Source organism: Scyliorhinus torazame, chromosome 9 (assembly GCF_047496885.1).
Source record: "Scyliorhinus torazame isolate Kashiwa2021f chromosome 9, sScyTor2.1, whole genome shotgun sequence".
In the NCBI taxonomy this organism is placed as follows: Eukaryota; Metazoa; Chordata; class Chondrichthyes; order Carcharhiniformes; family Scyliorhinidae; genus Scyliorhinus; species Scyliorhinus torazame.
Genome location: NC_092715.1, coordinates 243,667,851 through 243,694,255, shown reverse-complemented (window position 1 = coordinate 243,694,255; position 26,405 = coordinate 243,667,851). Strand labels below are relative to the sequence as shown.

The 26,405-nt window shown below is 46.0% G+C and overlaps 1 protein-coding gene across 2 annotated transcripts in view; it reads left to right on the top strand.

Annotated features, from left to right (window-relative positions):
- LOC140429776 (E3 ubiquitin-protein ligase UHRF1-like) overlaps positions 1-26,405 on the top strand; it is a 168,224-nt gene that overhangs the window by 26,242 nt on the left and 115,577 nt on the right. For both annotated transcript variants that reach the window (XM_072517222.1, XM_072517221.1), the window contains one exon: positions 9,582-9,836. In XM_072517222.1, the coding sequence (XP_072373323.1) occupies positions 9,582-9,836 (255 nt within the window). The remainder of the gene's footprint in view (positions 1-9,581; positions 9,837-26,405) is intronic.

The following is a 26,405-nucleotide window of genomic DNA, read 5'->3' as shown; positions in this document are numbered from 1 at the left end:
TTCTGTATTGTTGCCAGCTCTCTTGAGCTGGGGAATGTCCGCGATCACTTGTCATGTGGACTGGTGACGGCCATAAACTCTTGTTATCGAAGAACCTTAAGCACTGAAAGGCTAACCCCCCCCCCTAGCCTGAGTCCAAGGTTATGTATATATAGAAACAATGGTCCTGAGACATTGAGCCCAGGCCAACCACAGCAGTCGTTCCTCCAGTCAGAAGAACATCCGTTCACCAATGGTCTCTTGCTCCTGTTGCTGAGCTCATTTCGTGCCCATGTTATTGCCATTCTTTTAATCTAAATTTTCCCATTGGTTTGTATGTACAACTTTCACAAATGCGTTTTGGGAGCCCATATATGCAACCTCTGTTTCGCTACCTTCATTGGCGCTTTTCGTACACAGTCAAAAAACTTAATCAGATCAGTGGGACATGATTTTGCCTTTAATAAAACTGCATTGACTGTTCCTTCTCCAGTGCTTCTCCAATCACCGATTTCGTTCCCTTTCTCAACTTTTCACTTAGATTGAAACGGACGGTGTTAATCCTTGGTATTTTGATACATTGCTGAACTTTCAACCCCACGTGCTAATTACCACCAATACTACCTGCTATCTATTCAGCATTACTGCCCTTCTGCCACTATTCTAATAACCCCCCCACACACAGAAACCCCCACTAGTCCGCCATACAGCAACCTGTATCGTAGCCTGAGTCCCATTCGCCTGTCATTGACCTACATCGACTCCTGTCACATGACCTACTAAATTTAAACTACTTATTGTTATCAAATTCCATCATGGCCTTGCTGAACCCCATCTCTACAACGCCCGTCAAGCCTTGTATTACCTTCCACAACACCGGATTTTTTAAAAAAATGATATAACTCTCCCTTGACCTCCACGTGGGGCCTCCACTCTTGCCCTAACCACTTCTGTACAGCCACTACTCTGCCCCTTCAGAAATGTTCTCAAAACCCTTGTTGACCAGGTTTTGATTATCCCCTGTTAATCAGTCCCTCTGGACCTCACATTCTATTCCCTTCATACTTCAATTCTTGGCAGTCCCATGAGACATTATTCTTAATGTTCAAGGGGCTTGTAGGAATGCAAGCTTTTGTTTGTGTTTATTATTCAGATTATTGTCTCTGCAGACAAACCAACTGAACTATTCTCACCAAGACCGTGCCACTTTAAATCATACACACATTTGTAAACAATGCAAATGATTGATTTTATTAATGGGTTATTAAATGAGATGTAGATCTTTTGATTGTGTGGTATTTTGAGGTGCAATTTATATTTAAAAAAAACCAAGAGTGTTGTGTTGGAGCTCCTAGTCAGTAGACTGGACCAGTTGACCCTCTGCTCCTCCAGATCCTGTAAGCCCACCTCCAGCTGGCTTGCGTCACATCTCCAGGCAAAAGACCAGGACTGTGTGGGAGTTGGTTGGCTCCTCCCGCACGATGCGTGGATCCAGGTGACTCTGCCAGCTCTTAAGTATCTGTTGAAACTTCTGACCCAGACCAGGAGCAAGCTAATGGGGGAGCAAATGACATACAAACCTGCCCTCCCTGAGACAAACCTGGGCAACGCTACAAAGCTTTGGCATTCGAGAAAGACAAGTGGGCTGAGCAAACGAACACTGTCCAATGAAAAATTAATACATTTTTTTTTAAAGGAAAGCATGTTTAAATTTGACTTTAAATTCACAATAAGGCACATTTCTCCCATGTACAACCCCTTCCCCTGTCCCTCATGATGTCTTGCATACCCCTGGGGGTTCCCTTGATGTAGATGATATTCTAAGGATTCCCCTGATCAATGAATCAATTTATCTATTGAGTGTTTCATAGAAGTTACAGTGCAGGATCTGATAGATACAGTGCAGAATTTGATTCAAAGCAGAGAAAAAAAGACCCCAAATTTAATTTCTAATTTGTGTTAAAGTGGCTAATGTCAGTGCAGGCTCTGGGGAGGGGTTTTGTAATCACCATCACAGCTAGGGTGAGGAGAAGGCAAGCTGGCCAGGATTTCCTGCTCATGATTTCTGTCAACAGTCTCAACTGGACGTGCATGCCTGTCAACATTGATGGGATTATTTTACTTTAAGCACGCTGCCAGACAGTGACACGTACAGCCCACGGTGCATATTTTCTTGTTTAGAACATTTTCAGGCCCAGCTTTTCTTAATTTAGCATAGATGTGTTGTCTAGAATGTCTGGTGCTGTAAGACTGGCACCAGGGTTTTTAATCATGTTTGATTTTGGGACACGAATCACAAGTTAAATAATAGGCGCTACGGCATTCTCTGCAAAGCACGTTTTTTTAATCTAATAGCGCTGGTACAGTCCAGTCTTCTCCTGCGGTTCAGAGCTGCAAAGCAAAATAATATGGTAGAATTGGCCGTAGTTAAGATGCAAACTGGAATAGAAAATCTTCTGATCGTAAAACTATAAACCCTGGATCTGGAATGCACCCGCCTTTCCTCAGCTGAAGGACTCAGTGAGCGTTGCTGTCTGAAGCATACGCTCAGCCAGAGAACATTTGTTTCCGTAGTACCTCCTCTTCATGTTCTGGGTCATAAAATATATTTTACGATTGTTGAGCATGCAAATGCTGTTTAATTCTTAGCAGCAGGGCTCCTGATGCCTCCAAGTCGAGAAAGAAAAGGCCAGGATTTGTGCAGTGCCCTGTCTCAAAGTGCTTTGCATACAATAAATCACTGCAGTGTTTGTGTTCTGCAGGCGTATGTGTCAGCCATTTTGTGTGTGCCAGGATCCCAAGTATCAGCGGAGTGAATGAGCACTTGGTCAAGTGTGTTGTGGGATGGGAGTTTTTGATCCTGGAAGGAATGTTGACCACGGCGCTTTCCGCTGTTCTTTGAACAATAGGTCTTTCATTGCCCAGGATGAGAGGGAATTCAGTTTAATAACTTGACAGTGCAGCACTCCCTCAGCACTACACCAGTGTGTCTGCTTAGATGGTGAGCTGTAGCTCCTGGAAGGAAACATCAGTCATCTGCCGGAGTTGAAAGTGAAGTCGAATAAGCCAAACTGCTGCACCGATCAATGTGCTAAAAATATTTGCAGCCGATGGCGAAATTGCATTTTGTTATGAAGTTTGATGAGGAAGTGGGAGAAGGGGAAAACAGATTCTTTCTACTTTTGTGATTAAGATGAAAACAAGCTGGGTTTGATGCAACGTTGGCTGTGAAAGTCTAACTCGGGTGTGAATAACCAGCATCCTGCGAGGTGTGGTTTGTCTCATTACACCTGATTTAATCACTATACAAGTGATGCAGAATACAGTGTATCGCGTAAGTCAACCTTCAAAAACGGGGGTTGACGTTTCTGCTGGGTATAAAAGGTGAAAGTGTAGGTGGTCACCATTTTGAAATTTGAAAATAAAAAAGAACACTGGTAATTCGTCTTAAATTAATGCGGCACAGTTTATTCATTTAATTAATTGTACAGGGACACCGTTAACCATAGTCGCAGCTTTTTAAAAGCACCAAATTCATTGACGACGGCAAGGAAAGTAGGTGTGATTCCTGCCGGCTGGCACGGCGGTTGGACACGAGCAATCTTTCGCTTTTCAGCTGGTTGATTATACATCCATGAGGAGGTCGGCGAAAATTCCCCGCTGTTTCGCAGATCCTCGACGCCATACTTAAAGGGCACCCGGACTGACATTCACTCATTGCAGGCCAGGAGCTCTTACAGAGCCCTTCCAGCCGGTGCTTGTACCGGAGAATCTGGCACATGTGAGCAATCGCATTCCTGGACATATGAGGGTGCCTCAGGCATTGCCTTTCACTCATCGCTAGATAAGAGCACCGCTGGTGATCAGGCTGGTGCCATGCTGTATGTACACCAGCCTCATGACTGACCTCTGGCAGAGTTGTCCAAACAATTTGCGTGGGCAGGGGGACACATTTCAATTTTGCTCCCACTCCGGGGGCCGATGAGCGAATTCCAGAACGTTTTAGCGCAACAATAAACATGAATTTTGGTGGGAAAAAGGCTGACGTAGGTAAAGAAAAGACTTGAAAGACAAAAAGAAAAGTCACAATAAATTGGTAATTTAAAAAAAAAGTACCAAATAATGATGACCATTAGACTGAGAAGGGGTGAAAGTGTGTGTGGTCGGCTCACTTGCTCCCAGTCTCATCAGAGTACCTGTCTATCTCTTTCATGCATTCTCGCCCCCACGCGCACACATTATTTATTTGAATAAATTTCCAATGCCTCATTATTTTTTTCCCCCCAATTTAAGGGGCAATTTTGCGTGGCCAATCCACCTAACCAGCACATCCTTGGGTTATGGGGATGAAACCCACATAGACACGGGGAGAATGTGCAAACTGCACACAGACAGTGACCCGGGGCCGGGATCGAACCCGGGTCCTCAGCACTGTTGGCAGCAGTGCTAACCACTGTGCCAAGACAAATTGGATCGTGCTGTTTACAAACAATCTTGGTTGAAAATCCACCCTCTGCCAGGTTCAGGAACATCATCTATAAACCACACGCGCTCGCGTCCACTCGTACAATCGGCTTCTGGGTATGTTGTGTGGGCGGGTGGGCATGTGCGACGAGAGTAGAATGGAAGCTTGGAGCAAGATCTGAGACCTAGCAGTGCTGAGGCTGTGTGCCCACTAAGGAGAGTGTCAAGAGCTGGGGAAAGCCTTGTGAGAGGAGGCCCAGTGTGCTCCAGAGGCTCTCTTTCTATTTCCACATACTTGCAATTTTTAAAAATAAATTTAGAGTACCCAATTATTTTTTTTTCCAATTAAGGGGCAATTTAGCGTGGTCAGTCCACCTAACCTGCACATCTTCGGGTTGTGGGATGAAACCCACGCAGACACTGGGAAAATGTGCAAACTCCTCACAGACAGTGACCTAGGGCCGGGATCAAACCTGGGTCCTCAGCGCCGTAGGCAACAGTGCGAACCACTGTACCACCGTGCCGCCCTTACATACTTGCAGTTGCCGGTGTTTGCTACTCCTCCAATCACAGCCTGTTTCTCTTCTGCTAATGAGGCGATCAGCAGCAAATGCAGGAGAGAGACAGGCTGCGATTGGGGGAGCAGTCCCAGCTCTGCTGCCTACGGAGCTGAGGACCCGGGTTCAATCCCGGCCCCGGGTCACTGTCCGTGTGGAGTTTGCACATTCTCCCCGTGTCTGTAGGTCTCACCCCCACAACCCAAAGATGTGCAGTGTAGGTGGATTGGCCATGTTAAATTGCCCCTTAATTGGAAAAATATATAATTGGTTACTCAAAATTTCTTTAAAAAAATTGGAGGAGCACTCTTTCTGTAGAAATTTTCAAACTCATTGGCCAGACTTACCAGCATTTGCAACGATCACTCCAAGGACTCATAGAAGGGCTTCACAGGCTGCAATGTGGATTGGACAAGTCCTTTCTAGAGGCTCTGTTGCCTCTTGCTGCTCACGTCCTTGCACCACCTAGCCCATCATCCCCCCCCCCCCACATCAAATCGTCATCCTCTCCATTGAATTGGAGATTCAGCATTTTTTGGGAAACCATCTGATACTTTGTGGACTAAGAGCACTCTTTAATTTGACAATGAAACTGCACAAAACGTTAACTGGGCCAGCGCATTATATTCTTGTGAAGGTTTTTTTGTCTCTATTATCCACAGGTCGAAAAGTTGAACTGTGGATATTAGGACCCCACATCCCGGTGTCAACTGCAACGTGGGTGTTATTTCTTCGCAGGTGTCTCTTGATCTCATCTGTTACATGGGACCTGAACGTGGCCCACACCAATAAACTGCATTCTTAGCATAGGCACCTATTCTACACATCATCGATCCTTGCCTTCACTCCATCCAACTGTTGCCACGGACATGCACAAAGGCTGCTGAAAACGAGATGCTGGCACTTTTGAATGTTAAATGGGTTAAACCGTAGGCTTTAATTTCATTCCATCAGCCAGGCGGGCTACTACCACCATCTTGTCTTCTCATGCCTTGTCATTTCCACTTGGACTGTTTTCAAGCTTTTCCACTCCACAATTTTGTTGCTGGGCATATCGCAATTCGCGGGTGCTTCATCCATGCTGCCAATACGGGTGCCCGTGTTTTTGCCACAGTCCTTACGACGAACTGCTGAAATCTGGTAATTTCGACATTGTGTTCTGTTGGTCTTCTGTTGCAGCACTCGATTGTTTAATTCCATAAAGCGGCAACACCAACGAGGCATTGTTTGAAAACTTTTGCTGGATTTTGTTTACTTTGGCCCACTTCAGTGCACAACATGTCATTGCATCTCTGTTGACACTGTAACCATTCTGACAATTTCCGAGGTCCTATACCTGCTACTCAAGATCAGGCTGGTGGCTGGTCCCTGTTCTAATGGTGTATTTGTCCCGGGCATCTTCATCAGGATGGATTCCTCCTCCTTCCATTCTTACACTAGTTTTTTTATTTTTGCTAAAACCGAATTGAATTCCCTTGCTGCAGCATAATTATTGGACGAGTTAACAAATGGCATGTAAGCAGCTTCGTACTTATTTGTTATCCTGGAGGGCCCATTTCTGCTCGTCACTCGCTATGTGCAGTCTACTGTGTGGGCGTCTCTTAAACTCCCACTCATCATTTTTGCACCACATCCCAATCACCTGCTTAATTAATCTCATTCCATGACTTACAGCATGATGTAAGTGAAACATTAATTTCCGGGGTGAAAAATCAAAGACAATTATTAACGTGGTTATAGCATTTTGTAATTGGAAAGGTGGCGGGAGGTCGACCAAGTATCAAATATGTAAAAGTGTGAGTTTTGGCACCGATAAAATGGGTTTGTCTTGTACGCCATGATCTACAGTAAATCTGAGGCTGGCTGTGCTCTTCTATTCTAGCTCAGCTGATCAATACTTTTTCCATTGTGATTGTTTAACCTGGTTATTCTTGACCCTGATGCATACTCCTGGTCGGTTTTCTATGCCTCGTTGGCTCTTAATTAGCAAATGGATCCTGAGTTAGCAGAGAAATAAATTGAGAGGCGTTGCCGTGGACTTGTGCTTTGTTGTGCTGTGGATCTGTGCAGCAGATAAAAAGCTAAATGTTGCCTGGAGTGGGGATGATCCCAGGTTCCAGTGACTGAAGGTGGGGGAGGAAGGAAACAAATGTAAGGGAAGGGTGGGCTGAATTTAATGGTGGCAGTGGCCCCGATGGCGGGTTAGAAAGCTGAGGGCAACCTTGCTGGGGCCACTGCTTGAGAGCCTGATGCAATCCTGTGCCTATCAGGCAATGATCTGACTGGCATTGAAGGTTCCCCTATTTTAAGGGCAGGAGATCTTGACTCCAAGAGCTGTTGGCCAATAACCAGCGGGCTGGCAGCCCTTCAGTCTCAGCAGCACCACTCGGAGTGGTGGCCACTGCTGTTAATTCAGCGGCCTCCTGTCCAGCAACGATGGGGGAGGCCCCGGGACCCATGTGAGGAAGCCCCAGGTCCCATGCACGTGGGTCCCAGTTCACCAGATTCAGTCAGGCAGACATCATCCAAGTAAGTGGTGAGGGGCTTGTTCTGCGGGGGGATCCCTCTCTGGGCTACAGTATGCCAGACCATGAGGGCTCACTCCCCACTGAGCCTACAAAGAGGCCGACACGTTTTACTGGGTGATCTCCGCACTTGCTAGTCGTGTTCCCACCCCCATACTGGTAGAATGGTGGCGGTGGAATTGGCCCGACCATATCGTAGGGAATCGGGAAGCTGACTGGCACTCCATTCCCGCCTTGCCGCCCCATTCTGTGGCCAATCCTCCACCTCCACCTTCAATTCCGCTCGTGAGTGTGGGCAGTCAAAGCTTCAGAGAAGTGGTCAGCAACAAAGCACATCTGGCTTTTGGATTTGGGATTTTGGGAACTTATCCATGGTTCCCTCGTATGGGTAGGTGGTCACAGTGATAAGATCCTAGACTCGTCTACTGTGCTTGAAAATTGTCTCAGCCCGTACAGCGGCATCTTGTAACCTGTAAATTGTGTTTTGTTGGCCATCTGAGGCTGAATGAGCCACGGTAGGGTTGTTCAACAGAGCATGAGTAAATCATAAAGACCGTGGGCAGGATTCTCCCGCAACTGGCCGGATGGCCCGGCGCCAAGAACGGCGCGAACTACACCGGAATCCTCCACACTTCTGTAGGCTAGGCCGGCGCCGGAGCGGTTGGCGCCACGCCAACCGACGCCAACCGGCCGGCGTGTTTCCTGCGCATGCGCAGGAGGGTTCTTCTCCGTTCCGGCCTTGGCGGAGCCCTACAGGTGCCGGCATGGAAGAAAGGAGTGCCCCCACGGCACAGGCCCGCCCGCAGATCAGTGGGCCCCGATTGCGGGCCAGGCCACCGTGGGGGGACCCTCCTGGGGCCGGTCCCCCCCCCCCCCCCCCCCCCCCCCCCCCCCCCCGGCACCCTCCCAAGGACTCACCTAGCCGGCCTACAAGCCAGGTCCCGCCGTGATGGACCATGTCCATTTCGTGCCAGCGGGTCTAGCCAGATACTGACGGCTGCTCGGCCCATTGGGGCCCGGAGAATTGCGGGGGGGGGGGGGGGGGGGCTGCCAACGCCTCCGACCGGCGTGGGAGCAGCGGGGCGGGATTCACGCCGCCTCCCGGGGATTCTCCGACCCGGCGGGGGTCGGAGAATTCCGCCCCATAATCTGACCGTCTTTCAGGCCAAGTTAGCGGGGGTTTTGTTTTTGAGTTTTGCGATTAAATTTTACTTTCTGTGCTATTTCTGTCTTTTGTGTGTGTGTGTGTGTATATATATGGCGATTAATTACAACCTTCTGACTCACTGAAATAACTGACTGTTCTTGGTGCAAATAAATAAGTAAAATAAGTTTGAGACAATCGCAAATACCACAGTTGCTGTAAATTTCAAGTAAAAACAGAAAATGTTGAAAATACTCAGCTGGTCAGGCAGCATCTGTGGAGAGGGAAACAAGAGTTAATATTTCAGGTTGATGACCTTTTATCAAAATGTTTCGTCGAAAGGTTATCGATCTGACGCCTTTAACTCTCCGCCGAAGACTTTCCTGCTCAATATTTCCAGCACTTTTTGTTGTAAATCAAGTGCAAGTGGCCCCCCCGAGACACCGGAATGGGATTACGAATATTTTATTAAAGTCATCCTCTTTTTTTTTAAAAAGAAAGACCATGCAGAATGTTTCTTCCAGCATTTGGTGAATTACGATGTAAGAAATCAGTCCATTTGGAGTTTATTCCTCACCTGGGAATCTGTAAACACACAGCAGCATTGCTGTGTATGTTTTTTCTGAGAGCATTCCCTTGTGCAGTCAAAATTGATGTTCAGTGGTTAGCACTGCTGCCTCTCACTGCCGAAGACCCGGGTCACTGTCCTTGTGGAGTTTGCACATTCTTCCCGTGTCTGCGGGGGTCTTAACCCCACAACCCAAAGATGTGCGGGGTGTGTGTGTGGGGGGGGGGGCGAAAGAATTGGGAACTTTAAATATATTTTAAAATTGATGTTCCGGTCTCGTGTGATAATCCTGATGTAATTTGAACGATCTAATGACTCGAGAATGTTTTCATTTCCTTTTTCAGTTGGAAGATGGCCACAGTCTGTTTGATTACAACGTGGGACTGAATGATATCATTCAGCTTTTGATTCGTCAGCCCACCTCCTCCACAGTGAAGAAAAAGGAGAATGAGGTTGAGCTCTCAGACAGTGACTCAGGTTGCAGTTCATCACAGAGCGAGTGTGACAAAACCTCTTCCAGTGCAGAAAATAACAAGAAAAATCGTCCAGCAACATCTACTCGGTCGTTTCTCATAGATCCAGGCTTTGGGTTGTACAAGGCAAGTCACTACTTAACATGCAAGTAATTTAATCTCTGATTTAAGGGACTGAGTGCACCACAGAATTAGAAGATGGTGAGTTGATTAATGTTTGTTGAGGACGAGGGATCTTGGCGTTCAGTCCAGTTTGTCGTGACATGGGGCGAGGCGTACTTTCTGGCGAAGTGGACTTTGGCGATTCGATGGCTGGTGTGGGAAATGGAAACTGTATGTTGGGAGAGGTGAACGCTTTCTGATTTTGTAGATCTCACACTTGTGTGCACCAAGGAGCCTCAAAGGACTGTGCAAAAAGAATAATCCCTGTTGTTCCCTTTATTTTCAATGTATCTCATGGCTGAGATTAAAAACCTGAGTGTTTGAATTTAGGATTTAACCAGCAGTGAGGTAATAGGGACAACCCTTTCCAGGTCTACAGGATTAAAATAAACATTAGAAATATAGGTGCAACGAAAACCTAATTGCCTGGGCGTTTTGGGGTCAGATTACCAATGTTCTGATGTCGCAGTTTGCAGTGAAAGGGTCTCTTTTTGAGTGAGTGTTTAGCATGTTGTGGAAGAGTTCAAAGGAAATAAATTGGCATGGGAGCATCTGATGTTCACTCTGGATGGCCAAAAGTAGTGTTCCAATTCCCAGCAGGCAAAGCCTTTCCTCTTGAGCATAGCATTTACACATTGGAATAGGTTCACTGGTGCATGTACCACTGATAAATGCCATCGTTTCTGCGTTGTATATTGGCGATTGGCTTTAGGTAAAATGTGGGCTGACATTCAGTAATGTGTTGCTTATATCCTGACCTGAGTTTTTTCCCCTCTGGAAATATGACAGGAAAATAAAGCAGAAGGATTAGAAGCAAAATTAAATTGCAAAGCTTAATTTAGTGAGGAATTTGAGATGGTTGATCTAATTTATGGATTTTGGGGTGGAAATAGAAGATGATGCGCCACGCAATGATCCTATAATAGAAGAAAATGTACCCCATCCTGTTGCTCTTTTTAACCTTAGTCTATTTGCTCTTATTATGTCACCTTTGCTCATGAGTCGCCAGGTATCTTTATGATACCGCCACGTGGTTCAAGTTCAGGTTATGATTAATAATACAGCACACCGCTTAGTAAGGATTAAAACAACGGTCATTTATTATATACAACAAGCAATATTAATACCCTAATACTACTTTCTATATAATAAACCTATCACTACTGGCCAATACTTAATTTAGGAAGAGCCCACCAGGTCAGGGAAACGAATGGCTTGTCCAATCAGATCTGGCCCGCGGGATTCAAAAGGCTGCTACAGGTCGGTGGCTAGGTGTCTCTACCGGTTAGCGATCGCTGGATTCAAACTTACTGTTGCCGGTTGCTGTTCTTACGAAGGTCTCGAGCAGGCGAAGAGGAGAGAGAGAGAGATCTGAACTTGGACCCTCACTTTTATAGGGCCCAGGGGCTTCCCGCCTCTTGGGGCGGCCCTTGACCCTGAGTCCCAAGTGATTGGATTTGTCCCCAATCTCTGGGGTCGATGTGTCCAATGGTGAGGCGATTCCTCGATCGGGGGGTGGTCGCTCACCTGTCTTTGTTTCGGCCACTGCAGGCGCCGACAGGTCTGGCCCGGTATTCAATTGCTAATATGTTGCAATTGTTCCTGGGGATAGCCGATTTAACTGCAGATGTCTGGATAGATGGGCTGCAAACAGTCCTGAATGTAACTGCAAATATCTGGGTTGATGGGCTGTTGATAGCCCTGAGTATCGATCTGGGCTAACTTCCCCAGAGCCGAATATGCAATACTGTCTGCTTGTGTCTTGTCAGCTGCTTTTCCCAGCAGTCTTTCGGGTTAGCCATCTCAAACTGGGTTTTGGCCAGATTAATCGGAACGCAGCCATTTTACGTGGCTACCCCCCCCGCCCCCCAAGTCTCGGATAGTTTTCCAGTTTAGAGGCGAGAGGTTTTTTTACATTTAGAGTATCCAATTCATTTTTTCCAATTAAATGGGCAATTTAGGTTGGTCAATCCACCTAACCAGCACATCTTTGGGTTGTGGGGGTGAAACCCACGCAGACACTGGGAGAATGTGCAAACTCCACACGGCCAGTGAGGCCGCAGGGCTAACCCACTGCGCCACCGTGCTGCCCTTAGAGGCGAGAGCTGATGACAAAGTTGTGTGGGGGTGCCACAGGGACCCCAGTGGTCATGACAGCCCATTTAGAAATAGCAATTGTCCCACCCCCCATATATGTCATCAGTTGGCTGCCACACTGCCACCTTGGATGGAGGCTGAGGCAGGGGATCAAAGTAAGCAGGGCCCCCCACTTAACCCTCCTCTCCAATCGTGCACGTTTGTTTTTAACCTTTTAAGATTCGCCAATCACCGGAATGTCCCAGTAAAATGGTAATGCCCATTGGTGGTTACAGATGTTATCCGAAATATATGCAGCATGGGTCATTGACTTTATAGCACTATGTTAGTTTATATGTCTCCTATAGGTGATCCTCTGAGTTTACATGTTCAGTATAAACACCCAGGGCGGGATTCTCCGAAATGGAGGCAGAGTGTTCGCGCCGTCGTGAACGCCGTTGAGGTTCACGACGGCGTGAAACGGCCCCTATCTCGACCGATTCGGGGCCCGATAATGGGCTAGGAGCGGCGCCGCGTCATGTACGCGCGCCAGGCCTTGGCGGCGCGTAATGGCGGCGCCGCATACATGACGCGGCCGGCGCCGCATAACTGGCGTCACCCGCGCATGCGTGGTTGCCGTCCTCTCCGAGTCCGCCCCACAAGAAGATGTCTGACGGATCTTGCGGGGCTGCGGAAGAAAGGAGGTCCTCCTTCAGAGAGGCCAGCCCGACGATCGTGGGCCAGACCCCATTTGACGCCCCCTCCGGTGCAGGATCCTCCCTCGCCCCCCCCCCGCAGGCCGCTCCCCCCAACGTTCCCGCGCTGTTTCCGCCGGCAGCGACCAGGTGTGGACGGCGCCGGGGGGAACCCGCCGTTTTGGGCAGGCCACTCGGCCCATCCGGCACTGAGAATCGCCATTTTGGCTGTCTCGGGCGATTCACTGGACCGCGCCGCGCAAAACGCGACTGTGCCGATCTGGCCGCTTCCGTGAATCGCGGGAGGGCGTCGGACCGGCATAGCGGGAAAATTTGGCGACCCAGGCGATTCCCCAAACCGGCGCGGGAGCGGAGAATCGCGCCCCCAGTACCTGAACTGAAAAGCAGTAACAGTTGATGGTGTTTTGGAATGCCTGAATTTTTATTTCTTCCGGCTACAGTTTCTCACGACCTTCAGGCTAAACAAATAACCACAATAATAATTCCAAAAGAGAGAGTTTTTCGACAACTTAACTATTTGCCTGTGTAAGCTTTGTAACTGCAATATTTCACAGCAGCGTCCTTTTCTAAGAGGTGGTCTCTGGGGTAGGGACTGCTCTTTGTATAAAGGGTGTGAGCAGAGTTCAGAGACAGTTGGGTTGAGGGACCAGCACATGGATTCTGCGGAGCTCTGCATCCGTTTGCAGGGGAGATGCACAAAATGGTGCCTCTGGAAGGGGACTCATTGTTAAGTAATGGGTTAAGAGACATTGCAATTCGTTGTCTCACTTATGTTAAGTATCCATTAACTGACACATGTAAAGGGGCTTCAGGTGGCCTCTGTCGGTGATGTATAGTTAGAGTTTTGTGCAAAGGCTGTTGTAATGAAATAAATGTGTGTTTGTGAAAAAGGAACAGAACTTTAGACTCTTCATATCACAGCAACTAAAATGTCTAACACGCATCACACGGGCAGTGATTTTGAATAGATCGCTGGTGTAACTTTGGCAAGATGTTGAAGAGCAGGTCGACTGTAAAAGCAGTCAAGAAAACTAGGCCTATTAGAAACCTATTTCTCACACTCTATCTGGGTTGGCTTAGTCAGAGAAAGTCTGTCACAACATGATCCATACTTATAGGGCTGGATGTAAATATAGGATTTTAGTTCCAGGTGGGATGGGTGCAAACAGGAGTCGGGCCCACTGCCCTGGAAAGTGTTCAGAAGCGGCCAGTGGGACTGCCAGGTGCTGAGGTTGTCTGTTTCAAAGGCTTGCCCCAGCGCTCTGGCACTTCATACTAGTTATGAAGAAACAGTAAAGCCTTCTAACCCTCCCCTCCACACTCTCTCTGACCCATTCATGCCAACTCATGCCCTTCACTCAGCTCCCATGGCCCTTGGTATCCTCCCTGCCAAGCTCTGGCACTTCAATGCCCGTTTACCCGCTATGCACTGTGTATATAAACAATGCACCAGATAGTGACAATAGGATGTGTTAAAAAAACTTTAGAAAAACAGTCATTTATTCATAACTTTCCACTTCTTAAAAAAAAAAAACTCCCTTCGATACAGGCCAATAAAAGTGCCAATCATGCGAACGCATTAAATTGGCAAGAGTTGTAACTGCAATCATTTGAAACCTCTATCTTGTGAAAACAAATCTTGTGCAATTGATAAAATAGATCAGTTCGGAGTGAGCAATCAAGCAACGTTTCTCAAGGCGTAGAAGTCTCAACATTCAAATGGATGTCTGGGCTCTTTGCCAAGAATACATAATGAGGCAATTCTAAGAGGCTGTATGTATGTGTGAGATCTTCTGTGTTGAAATGTGTGAATAATATGAGGTTTGAGTCTTGTGAGGTTTAGCTTCTAACCTGGCCTGTCAAATTGTTTGCAGCACAGAAACCGCAATCCTGGATGAACAGGGCCATTCCAGAGTTTATACTTCTCCTATTCCTCTTCATCTGATCACATGGACTTACCTTGCTAGCTAACGTGCTTGCCCTTGAATGTATTTATGCTATTTACTTCAACTGCTCCCTGTGGGAGTGAGAAACACATTTTAACTCCTTTCTGGATAAAAACATCTTTCTGAATTCTCAATTGGATTTATTAGTGACTATATTATATTTATATTCCCTGGTTCTAGCTCCCCAACCCCGTGTCAAACGCTTTCATAATCGTAAAGACTCATCAGGTCACGTCTCGGTCTGCTATCTTCCAGTGTAAAAACAAAACCCAGCCTGATGTTTTTTCCTCCCTGATAGGTAAAACCTCACAGTTTGGGCATCGGCGAGTAAATCTTTTTCTGCACCTCAATATATTTTATGACTTCTCAGACCAGAACCGTTCATAGTATTCTAGGCTGACTCCCTGTCGCTGTTTTTTTTTAAATGTCGGTCTCCGTTACTGTTCACTCTGGAGCACTGTCTCGAGCACAAGAGGGCAGAGGTGCAACCCGGGGGAAATTAATATTGGCTGGACTGCAGGATGTTTTTCTTTCTGCATTGAGTGACTTAACAACTTCCAAGTTGTGACTAACTGGACTTTAGAGCAGTGAGGTGGACGGTAACCCTTTGGAATAATTTCAGAAATGGTTAGACACTACAGCAAGGGGGTTGTCGCATCGGATTGTTGTTGTCATGTACTGTAGAACAGATCATTATGTTTGGATGATGAAATGTGCAAGATTCAGCAGCATTGTTTTATTAATTGCTCATTCAGTTTGGGACAGGCTTTCTTCCACTCCCCCTCCTGGAAATGGATGGTAAGGCCAGAATTCCACCTCTCGCATTATTTCTCTACATTGCCTTCACTGAGATACCCATTGTGCACCTCTTCCCCCACCGACAGCAGGGTCTGGCAACTGATGCCTTCCGCCATCGCAGATTCTGCCAAGCTCTTGGGGCTCGGGGTGACAGCTCTCCAGCCCATTGGGATTTAGATGCTTTTTTTGGCTTTAGTCCTGCCTGAGGCTGAACAAAGAACAAAAGCTTTCCTGGTTGTTCAGCTCTCTTTGACCTTCAATGTTCCCTGCTTCCTCTCTTTACATCAGCTCCCTGGCCCCACATAAATTTTCTATCCTTCCCCCTCCTCTGAACCTAGGCTCGAATTCCCCCTCGAGAGATGTGATAAAGCTTTGCACTTTGTAAAGGGCGACTTAAATTTGAATGAAAATGAAATGAAAATCGCTTATTGTCACAAGTAGGCTTCAAATGAAGTTACTGTGAAAAGCCCCTCGTCGCCACATTCCGGCGCCTGTTCGGGGAGGCTGTTACAGGAATTGAACCGTGCTGCTGGCCTGCCTTGGTCTGCTTTCAAAGCCAGCGATTTTGGTGGTGTCGATCCTGTTCATTGTGGTCACTGGCCCACCACTCAAAACTCCCCACATTAGGCATTTATGTTTTAGTGGAAAGGTTTCCGTGCACCATAAAGGATAAAGGGGAACCTGTGGACGAGGTTTACTTGGATTTCCAGAAGACATTTGACAAGGTGCCACATCACAAGTTATTGCACAAAATAAGAGTTCATGGTGTAGGATGGAGGATTGGTTAGCTAATAGGAAGCAGAGAGTAGGCATAAATGGTGATTTTCTGGTTGGCAAGATGTAATGAGTAGAAATACCACAGGGCTCAGAGCTGGGACCCCCACTATTTCCAATCTATGTTAATGACTTGGAAAATTTGCTAGGTTTGCTGATGACACAAAGATTGGTAGGAGTGTTAAATTGTGAAGAGGATATCAGGGTTCTTCAAAGGGATATAAATATGTTAAGTATTTGGGAGGGAAAATTGGCAGATGGAGTATAATGTCTGAAAATTTGAATGCATCCATTTTGGCAGGGAAAACAAAAATCAACATATTTAAATAGGGAGAGATTGCAGAACCTGGGACCAAGGCGTCTTGGTACATAGATCACAAAAAGTGGTACGCATGTACAGCAAGTCATTTGGATCACAAATGGAAATTAAGGGGAATGGAATATAACACTAGGGATTTTTTTGCAAGGGCGGCACGGTGGCACAGTGGTTAGCACTCAATAATCCCAGGAAGGAACGCAACTGGCTTATATTCTGAAGTGCAGATGCCTCTGTGATGGCCTTAACCTTAGAAGGGGATTTGTGAAGGCTGGTGGCATTAATCACATGTCCCAGGTACTCAACGGAGGATTGGAAGAACTCACACTTGTCCTTACGGCTTCTCAGACCATAATTTTCCAATCTCTGGAGAGTGACATCCAAATTTCAAAGGCTCTCTGCATCCCTTCCAGTGACTAGGATGTCCTGCAGATAACACTGGACTCTGCTCAGGATCTGACCCATTGCCTTTTGAAACAATGCCGGAGTAGATGTGATACTAAATGGCATTCTTCAATATCAGAACAAGCCATGTGTGTCAACGATTGTCAGATGTTCCTGTGATTTCATGTCCACATTCATCTGCAAGTAGACTTGTCTCAGTTGAATGTTGCTGATATTTTGGTCTTCTGCCAGTCCTGCAAACAGGTACTGAGCACTGTTCAGCACAGAACACTGGATTTATGGTGACCTTAAAGTCCCCACAAATCCTCATGGGGGTCATCTTTCTTGATTATGGGAACAACAGACGTAGCCCATTCGCTGATGCTGTCAAGTTCCTAAACTCAAGCCACTCCATGTCACCCTCTGCCGTGGGCCTAATAGCACATAGAGCAGGCTGTACCTTCAAATATTTTTCTTGGCTTCCATCTTTTATTTTTTGTTTGACTGTAATGTCCTTCATGATCCCTATTTCTCCATCAAAAACAAAAGTGTGCTTTTAAGATTTTTTCGTGAGGCCTGATTCTCCATTGGCCATCATTGCGAGTTGAGCCGAATTTCCACCACCCATCAACGCAGAGTAGTTTCTCTTCACTATGTGTAGAGGCAAATCTGACATGGCTTACTGGCTGTCCTTCCAGCAGTGTAACCCAGTATCCATGTGTAGTACTGGCAATGGCTAGCACATGTAGTGTTAGCTCCTCCTCTGACTGTGAGTCACTTCGCTCTTCCCGAACCTGTTGTACAGCATGGACATTTCTCCTTTTATTTTGACTAAACGTTGTCTTGGTTTGTTCCTGCTTTTTATTTTTATTTATAGTTTACTTTTTGTTCCTGCAAACAGGCTGTCTCCCCCCCCCCCCCCCCAGCTTTAACATACCATGTCTTTACCCCAGCAGCAGCAGAATAACTTGGCTTTGCACACCGATAACATGTACGGGCCCCGGCAGCTTTGGGTGTCAATTCAACAGACATTTTGTGAACCCGAGTGGATGAACTCAATTGTTGGGCTTCCTTTGCAGCCAGCGCCATAGAAACAATGGTTTCAGTGGCTTCCTGAAGAGTGAATTGACTCTCAATTAACAGAGGTTTTTGTGTTGCTTTGCTGCATAGGCCACAAACAAGTCTATCACGAATGGTGTCATTAAGCACTGCTCCAAATTCCCATTATTTTGCAAGTCTTTTAAGCACTACAACAAATTGTGCAATTGCCTTCTTCATTTCTTTTATGGAATCTAAAATGTTCTGCTGTCACCAGGGGTTTAAGTGAAAAATGTGCTTGCGCGATTGCCACAATTTGCTGGTATTTATTTGTTTCGGCACAAGACTTCGGAGGAGATGGAATGTTTTTCCTCTCATCACCCTGCGGAAAGTGGGTACAATAATATCTTCAGCTAGTTTGTTTGTCAGTGCAAAATAATCAAAACATCCGTATAAGAGCTCCGTTGCTCCACATTCTCAACAAAAACTTGAACGATGTCAAAGAAACCCACCATTTTCACTTGTGCAGGTTTCCGGTATGCATATTTTGCAAACCCGTTTCCTGCAGCTTTGGTCTGTCATTTTGCTCTGGAATCTCTTTTCAGAGTATCTTTTACTCACGTCCACACCAGCCAACTGATTCACTCCAAAGACGGCAATGCAGCGCACAAATGTGAAACGTTTCTCTATTTCTGACTTTTCTTTGCTTAACTTCTTCCGAGTGGTTTATCAAGCGCATGCCCGTTATCCTCATCGCCAACGTGTTGTTTATTTTGGGGATGACACTCAGGAACACTCGATAAACGGACGGAAGTGTGGTGTCTTCTGCCTCATACCTGCTGCTTCTCTGCTTCCCGCTCTACATCGCAATACATCACTTCCTTGCATGCATTACTACAGCAGAGCGCTATGGTGAGCCTAAAGGGGAAAATATATAACAATGAAAGTATTGTGGAATATGCCACAAATTAATGATCTGCACACAGCCACAAACATTATAGATAAAGCGTTATTTAAGTATTGATTTAATTATTTTAACGTAGCATTGAAGAAAGTGTGCTATAATTTCACCCATATTTGAATAAATAACAAAGTACAATTCATGACCAAGATTATTGGGCAGCACCGTGGTTAGCTTCATAGTGCCCGGTTGGATGAATTGGACATTCTGAATTCTCTCTCAGTGTACCCGAACAGGCGCCGTAGTGCGGCGACTACGGAATTTTCACAGTAACTTCATTGCAGTGTTAATGTAAGCCTACTTGTGACACTAATAAATATTATTATTGATACTGAGGGTTGCTGAGCTGAGTCAGATGTTAATATTGGGGTTGGTTAATGCTTTAAGTTTTGAGAGATTCTGTAGTAAAAACCTAACATATAAAATTGAATTCGCGAGTAATTTCAGATTATTTCCCGTTTTACTCCTGTACGAATGTCCGTAACAATGTCTTCGTTGCTGTTAATCCTCTTGCGTGAATGCCATTCCTTATGAAGGATATGGAATGTAGCTGAGAAACCTATCTAAATTTGCAACCACTGACTCAAATAAGAAAATCCCCGTGCCAGATATCTGAGACTAATTACAATTTTCTTCCTTTCAGATTTTCTCATTGCCTCAGTTCCTTTATTCATGCCTTACAAGGTAGTTGTGGTCAGCACACAGATCTGCAAGAATTCCTTGATTGGTTTTGATTGTGGCATCAATATTGCAGTGATGTGTACACTTCACATTAGTGATATGAAGTGTGCTTGTAATTGGCATTTGCACTGATGGCCTAAATCATTAAAAAAAAACATGTAGCATGTTTTTGATTACTATATTTCCATTCTTCCTTCTGTGTTAGTCCGAGTTGATGGCTTGAGTGCCCCCTCCCTTCGATTTGATGGTACTGTGAAATGAGGGTAGTTTTGACCAATATCCAACTAAATACAAAGCTGCAACCTAAAACTGTAATTTTGCACACATTAGTCCTAAATTGATGCTGAGGAATAAAAGCAGCTTTGCTCCGTACCATGGAATGCTCAATGCCTGTGTGCCAAACCTGAAAGAAATTACTTCCCTCAGTACTGTAATCCCTTTTCATCTCAAACTCCTCCTCGATATTTAAGAAAAACACCAATTGGGCATTGTATACGAAGGATCAGCCTGTCACATATTTCTGGGTACAGAGAACAGGAAAATATTGTCGTTTTGATATCCCCATAACCTCTTCTTTCTAATTAAAAACAAAAACAAAACACTGATAGCGTTTCAGCTTGAGCCACAACGCTGGCCCAAAATTGTGCCCATTTTGAAGTTCCACCCTCTTCCCTAACAAGCTCATTCGCATAAAACCTGTCATGAGGCAGCGCAATCGGGAAGCCTACAAAGATGTAATTTTAGGAAGGATAACGATTTTCTTTAAGTACCCATACCACCTCCTTTCGTTGGTATATTTGTTTATGCATTTCCAATTTTAGGTCGAGGAGGCACTTTCAGAAGTGAATCAAATGGGGCTCAAACCTGTATTTCCTAATGCTTTGCAGGTTGCTGCATTTGCATTTCCCAGGATGTGGTCTTCATTCATCTCGAATTTCCTCTTAAGTGGATGAGATTTGGGGAAATAACCAGCCCAAGTCACAAACTGGCAATATCAAAGGCACTTGTCTATGTTGACCTCACTTATTTAGTTTATTCAATGTCTGTTCTACAATGCGTCCTTATGATCTTTCAAGCCAATGGTGTTTTGTTATGCTCTTGACGTAGCATAAGCTGCTTCCTTGATGTGCACTCTGACAAAGGAAGGTTCAGACTTGGAGATAGCTTTAACACGTTTATTAAACTATTAACAATTCTCCTACTTGGATTCAACGCTACTGTTAATTCTTCTATAGCTACTCAGACTGACAAACTAGTCTGCTACAATCCACGTAGTGGGTGTTGTTGCTAACTTTTGCCTTAGTTTAATTGCTCTGTTTTACCACCTTTGCTCTTGAGTCGCCAGGTATCTTTATGATACCGCCACGTGGTTCAAGTCCGAGTAATGATCAATAATCTAATACACCGCTTAGTAAGATTTAAATCAAAGCACATTTATTATACACAGTAATCACTTCTCACGTACAAATTCTACGTCTAAGCTACTTCTACAACTAACAGGCCAATACTTAACTTGGAACTGGCCCACCAGGTCAGGGAAACAAATGGCCTTTCGTTCGGGTTCTGAGCCTGCGGGATTCAAAGTTGGTACAGATTGGTAGCTAGGAGCGCCTATCTCGTAGCGAGCGTTGAAGTAAGACTTACTGGATATCGGCAGCGGCTGAACCGGTCACTGTCAAGGGTTGGTTCGCGTTGCTGAGTGACCCGGTCAAGAAGAACGATTTGAACTTGGGCTTAATTCTTATAGTCCCCAGGGGCTTCCCGCCTTTCGGGGCGGACCCTGTACCTGGTTCAAAGTGATTGGACTTTGTCCCAATCACTTGGTTCGATTTTCTCCAATGCTGGAGCGGTTCCCTGATCGATGGGCGGTCCTGAGGTGGTCGTTCACCTCCCATTGTGTAGGCTTCTGCTGGCGCCAAAGAGTCTGGTTTTGCTTTATGTGTCTAAATGTTGCTCATTGTTCCCGGGGATTGCTCATTAGTATGCAGATGGCTGGTGTTTTGTTATGCTGATGGTTGCTGGTATCGATCTTGTCTGGCCTTTCCAGAGGTAAATACACGCTCAAACTGCAGCTGCTTGTTTGTGTCCTGTTGGCTGACTTTCCCATCAGCCTTTGCCATTCGCCATTTTAAATCGGGAGTTAGCCATTTTAAATCGGGAGTTAGTCATTTTAAATCGGGAGTTAGCCATTTTGACTGGCTACAGTGTGATGTGTTTCAAATCAACCGTGTGTACTCACTGAGAGTCGCCACTGGAAAGAGACTGCGCATGTGTGATGTGTCCTTTTATATGGGTTGGTGTAATGCCCTCCTGTGGTAATGCCACCTCTGTGTATCGTGAATGCCCATTGGTCGTGTCCTATCTTACTGACCGATTGGTTGACTGTGTGTCATGTCTCTGGTGCTCCCTCTAGTGTCTCGCTAGGTGTAGTGTATGTACATTAACCCTTTGTGTACTTTCAGTGATTTATATTACCACATCCCCCCCTTTTTTCATGTTACATATTTTCTGTACAGTGTTAAAGAAAATTGAACAAACTAGGTAGATAAGTGATGCTATGTATAAGTTATGATGACTGTAATGATTATACAATAGTATACAAGACCAAATAATAGTTGCAATGACTTTGAGGATAAGACAATACAAAATAAAAGTGATGAGTCCAATAGTTCATGAATTTATATGGCCTGATATAGAAGTGTCAATGGTGACGCTGTCATCCCCTTATGAACGTCGTCAGTGTCCTGATGTTTGGTCATCAGGAGGTCTTCAAGTTTTCAAATCACTTCATTGACTGATTTGGAGTCTGTTGCTTTTTTTTCCCGATGCTTATGGTAGCAATTCTTGATGGCATCTGTCCTGAAAGCCATGTTGCCTGTTGGTAGTGTAGCAAACGCAAATTGGTAAGATGCATCGTCCTGCCATGGTATGTCATTGTACTGAGCTGAGCAGTAACAGTGTCCCTCATTTTCAGAGTTGTACCATGTCGTACCAGTCGTAGTTCCATTGTTGTTGTTTTTGTTGTGGGTGTTGTTGACGTTTTCTCTGGTACGCTTCTTATTGTATTTGCTGTTGTGTTGGTTGCTGTTGTTGTGTTTGCTGCGTTCAAGGACCACACTCCTGTGGATAATAAGAGTCCTTCACACAGTTACTCATGTCAGCGTCCTTTGAGGCATCTGCTGTTTCCTTGAGCGTGCCGTCACTGAGTTTGCGGCGCTCCCCTTCTGGAGTCATGTCCGGCTTACTTGAATCAGCTTTGGCTTGTCGGTGCTCCCCGTCTGGAGTCTGGTCTGTTTCACCTAAGTCAGTTTTGGCTTCTTGATGCTCCACGTCCGGAGTCGTTTCAGGTTCACTTGAATCTTCTGAAGTTTCATGATGCTCCCCGTCCGGAGTCAAAACAGTCAGGAATGCATTTGCTTGTGGAGAGGCTCGAGCAAATGAGGTTTGAAGTAACGTGGTGTCACCAGTAGTCTCACTGTGATTGTCGAGTGCCTCTGAACATACTAGCTGAGGTCTGTCACATTGCACATCTTGTACGGGAAGTGGGATGCCATCATCACTTGTCTCACATACAGTGGTAGAGCCTCAGTGTCTTCTTGTCGTTCACTTGAGCTGGGTAGACTGTCAGAGTCGTCTTCTGGTGGCTCAAACAATCTGGGTGGACATGTCATAGTCGCTGTGTTGTTCACGTGAGCGTGGTAGACTGTCATAGTCTTCTTGCTGTTCACTGGAGTGTGGCAGACTGTCATAGTCTTCTTGCTGTTCACTGGAGCGTGGCAGACTGTCATAGTCTTCTTGCTGTTCACTGGAGCGTGGCAGACTGTCATAGTCTTCTTGCTGTGCACTTGAGCGTGGCAGACTTGCATCGTCTGCTGGTTGCTCAGAGGAGGTTGCTAGACCCTCGTGGTTTTGTTCATGCAAGGACTGCGCTCTGGAGTCTTGCATTCTTTCCATCGTGGAGTCTGTCCACGAGCTCGCTGTGGAGGCTTGTGTCACTCCCTCTGTGGGGTCTTGCAGTGTTCCTTGTGTGGAATCGTGCATTGGTCTCGCTGTGGAGACTGTCATCACTTCTTGTTCATGCAAGGACTGCGCTCTGGAGTCTTGCGTTGCTTCTATCGTGGAGTCTGTCCACGAACTCGCTGTGGAGTCTTTCATCACTTTCTGTGTGGAGGCTGGGACCCTTCGTGGTGCGTGGACCACTCTCTGTGTGGCAGCAGGCCGCTCTCTGGGCTTGTACTGCTCTCTGTCTCTTGGTGTCAGGCCGCAGCATAATCCCGCACTCACGAGTCGGGATGTCATATATGCTGGGCTGAAGATCCTCAAATCCGAAGAACACAGCTGCGTCTGTGTCGGATTCTTCACTGTAGAACACATCTCGTTGGGGTTTGGATTTGGTACTGGGGTCGCCATCTCCAATGATTAAATCATCGTCCGAGTTGTAGTTTTCTAGGACCATATCATCACGTTTTGTGTCGGTTTTGGGCTCGCGATGTCCAAAGAAGAATTCAAGGCCTGAGTCATCGTCTTCAAGGACTGTATCATCTCTTTGGGCGGTGCTAACTGCTTGTTGCAGGGTTCTGCGGAGGTTACTTTCAGCTACTGGTCGAATTTCAGGCATTGTGCTGTCGTTCCAGATGAAAGAACCTGGTTTTGAGGCTTTAATTTTTTTTTGTGTGTTTTGGGACATTTCCCCTTTAAGTGGGCATGGTCCGGGACCTCTGACGTCACGACGCGTGTGACGTAGTGCGTAGAAAGCGATTGCGCATGCGCAGATCGCTGTTCCTTTACTTGGGGCCTTGTTCTCAATTGCGCATGCGCGGCTTCTCGCGCATGCGCAAACAGACCTTCCCGTTCTATGCGCTCTTCGCGCAACTGCGCATGTGCAGCACCATTTCCAAGATGTCTGCAATTCAAAACTGCCGTTCGTTGCTGCAAGCCTACCTCGTGATGAGTTTTGGCGCCTCTTTTACCTTTGTTCCTTGTATTTTCCTCGCAGAATCTTTGGAATTGAGAGCAGAGGAGGTGGCGTAGTGATATTGTCACTGGGCTAGTAATCCAGAGACTTGAGTACTGCTCTAGGGTCCCAGGTTCAAATCCCACCACTGCAGATGGTAACATTTGAATTCAATAAAAAACATTTGGAATTAAAAGTAAACTGATGACCATGAAACCATTGTCAATTGTCGTAAAAACCCATCTAGGGTACTAATGTCCTTTAAGGAAGGAAATCTGCCACTCTTACCTGATCTGGCGTCTGTGACTCCAGACCCACAGCTGAAGGGGCTGGTTTAGCACAGGGCTAAATAGCTGGCTTTGGGTAGCACGGTAGCATTGTGGATAGCACAATTGCTTCACAGCTCTAGGGTCCCAGGTTCGATTCCGGCTTGGGTCACTGTCTGTGTGGAGTCTGCACATCCTCCCCGTGTGTGCGTGGGTTCCTCCGGGTGCTCCGGTTTCCTCCCACAGTCCAAAGATGTGCGGGTTAGGTGGATTGCTAAAATTGCCCTTAGTGCCCAAAATTGCCCTTAGTGTTGGGTGGGGTTACTGGGTTGTGGGGATAAGGTGGAGGTGGTGACCTTGGGTAGGGTGCTCTTTCCAAGAGCCGGTGCAGACTCAATGGGCCGAATGGCCTCCTTCTGCACTGTAAATTCTATGTAAGTCTATGAATTTGCCTGGAAGGTCACTCTTGTTTTGCCCCTTTGAGTATTTGAAGATCTGGAAGATTTCAGCTGCTTCTGGACCTTCGATGGTAAGTAGAAGCTTTATTTTCTCTGCATCGCCACGCCATCTAAGTCGGACGCTACCAGGTAGATCTCTAATCTCTGCCTGAACAAACACCAGTTTTCACTGAGATTGCCTTGATACCTGAGCTGCTGTGGAACCGGAATCTTGAACATCATCGTGCCTGGCTGCTGTTGCTGGTTGTCACTGTTCTGTTGTGTTGAGCTATATGGATTTAAAAGTCACTCCTGTTACCATGTTTTGTTATACTCTTGACGTAGCATAAGCTGCTTCCCTGATGTGCACTCTGGACAAAGGAAGGTTCAGACTTGGAGATAGCTTTAACACGTTTATTAAACTATTAACAATTCTCCTACTTGGATTCGACTCTACTGTTAATCCTTCTATAGCTACTCAGACTGACGAACCAGTCTGCTACAATCCACGTAGTGGGTGTGATGTGTTTCAAATCAACCGTGTGTACTCACTGAGAGTCTCCACTGGAAAGAGACTGAGCATGTGTGATGTGTCCTTTTATATGGGTTGGTGTAATGCCCTCCTGTGGTAATGTCACCTCTGTGTGAATCATGAATGCCCATTGGTCGTGTCCTATCTTACTGACCTATTGGTTGACTATCTGTGTGTCATGTCTCTGGTGCTCCCTCTAGTGTCTCGCTAGGTGTAGTGTATGTACATTAACCCTTTGTGTACTTACAGTGATGTATATCACCACAAATGGTATTTCATACAAGCACACCACCACCAAGTCGGCAATTTCATCATCTTGCATGCATTTGGTCTGTCTTTTAAAAAAAATCTAGAGTACCATTTTTTCCAATTAGGGGGCAATTTAGCACGTTCAATCCACCTATCTTGCACACCTTTGGGTTGTGGGGGTGTAACCCACGCAAACACTGGGAGAACGTGCAAACTCCACATGGACAGTGACCCAGAGTCAGGATCGAACCTGGGACCTCGGCGCCGTGAGACTGCAGCGCTACCACTCATTTGGTTTATCTTTAACGTTGGATTGGTTGGTTACTGGCTGTGGGCTCACATTGAGATCCTTTATAACTTCAGAACAAGTAATATTTATCTTTTCATAGCAGAAGTGGTTGTTCA